At 37.9% G+C, this 2,525-nt stretch overlaps 1 protein-coding gene across 1 annotated transcript in view; it reads left to right on the top strand.

Moving 5' to 3' along the window:
• The window catches only part of MYH8 (myosin, heavy chain 8, skeletal muscle, perinatal), a 31,257-nt gene that overhangs the window by 10,857 nt on the left and 17,875 nt on the right, over positions 1-2,525 (top strand). Inside the window, exons 14-16 of the mRNA XM_011973185.1 lie at positions 3-80; positions 1,274-1,583; positions 1,699-1,766. Coding sequence (XP_011828575.1) covers positions 3-80; positions 1,274-1,583; positions 1,699-1,766 — 456 coding nt within the window. The remainder of the gene's footprint in view (positions 1-2; positions 81-1,273; positions 1,584-1,698; positions 1,767-2,525) is intronic.

The following is a 2,525-nucleotide window of genomic DNA, read 5'->3' as shown; positions in this document are numbered from 1 at the left end:
AGTACAAGAAGGAAGGTATCGAGTGGACATTCATTGACTTCGGGATGGACCTGGCTGCCTGCATCGAGCTCATTGAGAAGGTCAGTTTGGTTTCCAAAGAAGGGCAGACTGCGAGGATCACTTTCCCAGAAATCTTAAGCAATTCTAGAAAGCATTACTGTAATCTCAAATGGTCTGTGATCTGAACAAACTGGAAAATTACTACTTAGAAATGACTTCCTCTTTTTAACTTTTACATAAGAAAAATCTGATAGTGTTTACTTTGTTTTGTTCTAAACATTCTTATTCTGATACTGGATCAAATCCAACTTTAACGCAGCACTGAAAACTCTATTTGAGATGTTCTGCTTCACTGCAACTACTATCTTCATTAGTTCTTGATCTATCTACATTATGATCCATGATGTCCACAATAAAAATATTTTTCTATATAAAAATTAATGCACACATGATACAGTTAGTGCTTTCATGAAAGCTAATCTGTTCAAAGTTAAGAAGTCAAACTGCATATGCTACTTCATAATCTATTTTATTTATTTATTTAGTTATTTAGTTATTTAGTTATTTAGACAGGGTCTCACTCTGTTGCCCCGGCTGAAGTGCAGTGGTGCGATCACAGCTCACTGCAGCCTCAACCTTGAGGCTCAAGCAATCCTCTCACCTCCGTCTCCCAAGTAGCTGGGACCACTGGCATGTGCTTGGCTAATTTTTGAATTTTTTGTAGAGACAGTGTCTTGCCATGTTGCCCTAGCTGGTCTCGAACTCCTGAGTTCAAGTGATCCTCTTGTCTTGTCCTCCCAAAGTATTAGGATTACAGGCGTAAGCCACTGTACTCAGCCTATAATCTATTTTAAAGAAATTAAATACCCAAAATATCTTAAAGATAGTTTGGTTGTTTATACTGTTTAATTACTGCACAGAGTCAACATCGTAAGTCAGCAAGTTATTTTCATAGCAAAGAAAAACTCTGACAATAGATTTATTCACTGAATAGGAAAAAAGTGTGATAATACACAACATTTCAACATGCTGTGTTGAGGGAGTTTGTATCCAGCTATTCTTTGAATTGAAAGTAATGCTACAGATTGAATGTGAGAAGAATAGTGGAAAAGTCACTCTAGTGGTAACAAGGGACTTCTTTGAGCTGCGACCCTGGTTTATTTCAGACATATATTTAATCGGGGGTGCTCGTAATTCAGTCAAATGACAGCCACCATGTCTCTATCTTTTGAGAGAAGTCAGGTTGACACCAATGTTACTTTTCTGAATTCAGCCACTGGGCATCTTCTCCATCCTGGAAGAGGAGTGCATGTTCCCCAAGGCAACCGACACCTCCTTCAAGAACAAGCTGTATGACCAGCACCTGGGCAAGTCTGCCAACTTCCAGAAGCCCAAGGTGGTCAAAGGCAAGGCCGAGGCCCACTTCTCTCTGATTCACTACGCTGGCACTGTGGACTACAACATCACTGGCTGGCTGGACAAGAACAAGGACCCCCTGAACGACACTGTGGTTGGGTTGTACCAGAAGTCTGCAATGAAGACTCTAGCCAGTCTCTTTTCCACGTATGCGAGCGCTGAAGCAGGTACTTTCTGTGTCCTTAATCTAAATTGAACCCATTCTCACAGAATGGTATAAATACATGTTCATATAAGCCTCTGGTATTCTATTCTTATTGATGGGTTTTCTTTTTACCTCAGATAGCGGCGCAAAGAAAGGTGCTAAGAAAAAGGGCTCTTCTTTCCAGACTGTGTCTGCCCTTTTCAGGGTAAAGTACAAATTTATTTTGAAATATCTACTCAGTTTCTATGAATTATCATAATTAGGGATTTAGAATACATTATGAGGGAATAAAATGTTAACAGGAACCACTTCAAATATCCGCTCTCGTTAGAGTATAGCCAAAGAAATACTACTCCTGTAGGAACGGATGCTTTACCCATTATTCCTTATTATGATTATCTAATGTATTCAGGATGGCCAAAACGTCCTTAGAAACTTTCTTATTATATAATGAAGCTGATTTCTAAAGAAGTGTAGTTAAACTTCAGAGCTGTCCCTGTGGAAGGCCATATTCTTATTCTACTAATGTTGCCCTTTGAAAATGTTCCTGAGTTCCTCTTTGAGAATGAGCTTCAGATACACTCTTTATGACATCTTTCACCAAAACATATCTTTGTCCTCTGAGGTGAATTTAATTTTTCCTTACAGCTGAAAATCATCTAAAGCCAAGCCCAGTGATTTAAATGGATCATTAAGATACGAAATATCTCTTGAGATTAAAGAATAATAGTTTCACTACAAGATAATGTGATTTTCCTATGTGGCTTAAAAACTGGTTCTTATATGTGGACTAATAATGGCTTTTTAATCAAAACGTATATGGCTAAGTCTCATTCTTTGTAAAACTAAAATACAGACATGACATACGACCTATGATCTAAACAAGAAAACTACTCTTGTTCTTTTTCTTTCTCACAACCAATTTGCATTATCTTACCAAATAAGACTTCTGTTTTATCAACTT

The sequence above is a fragment of the Mandrillus leucophaeus genome, unplaced genomic scaffold, assembly GCF_000951045.1.
Source record: "Mandrillus leucophaeus isolate KB7577 unplaced genomic scaffold, Mleu.le_1.0 Scaffold135, whole genome shotgun sequence".
Taxonomy (NCBI): Eukaryota; Metazoa; Chordata; class Mammalia; order Primates; family Cercopithecidae; genus Mandrillus; species Mandrillus leucophaeus.
Note: the sequence above shows the minus strand (reverse complement) of the source record. Positions and strands in the feature narration are given on the sequence as shown.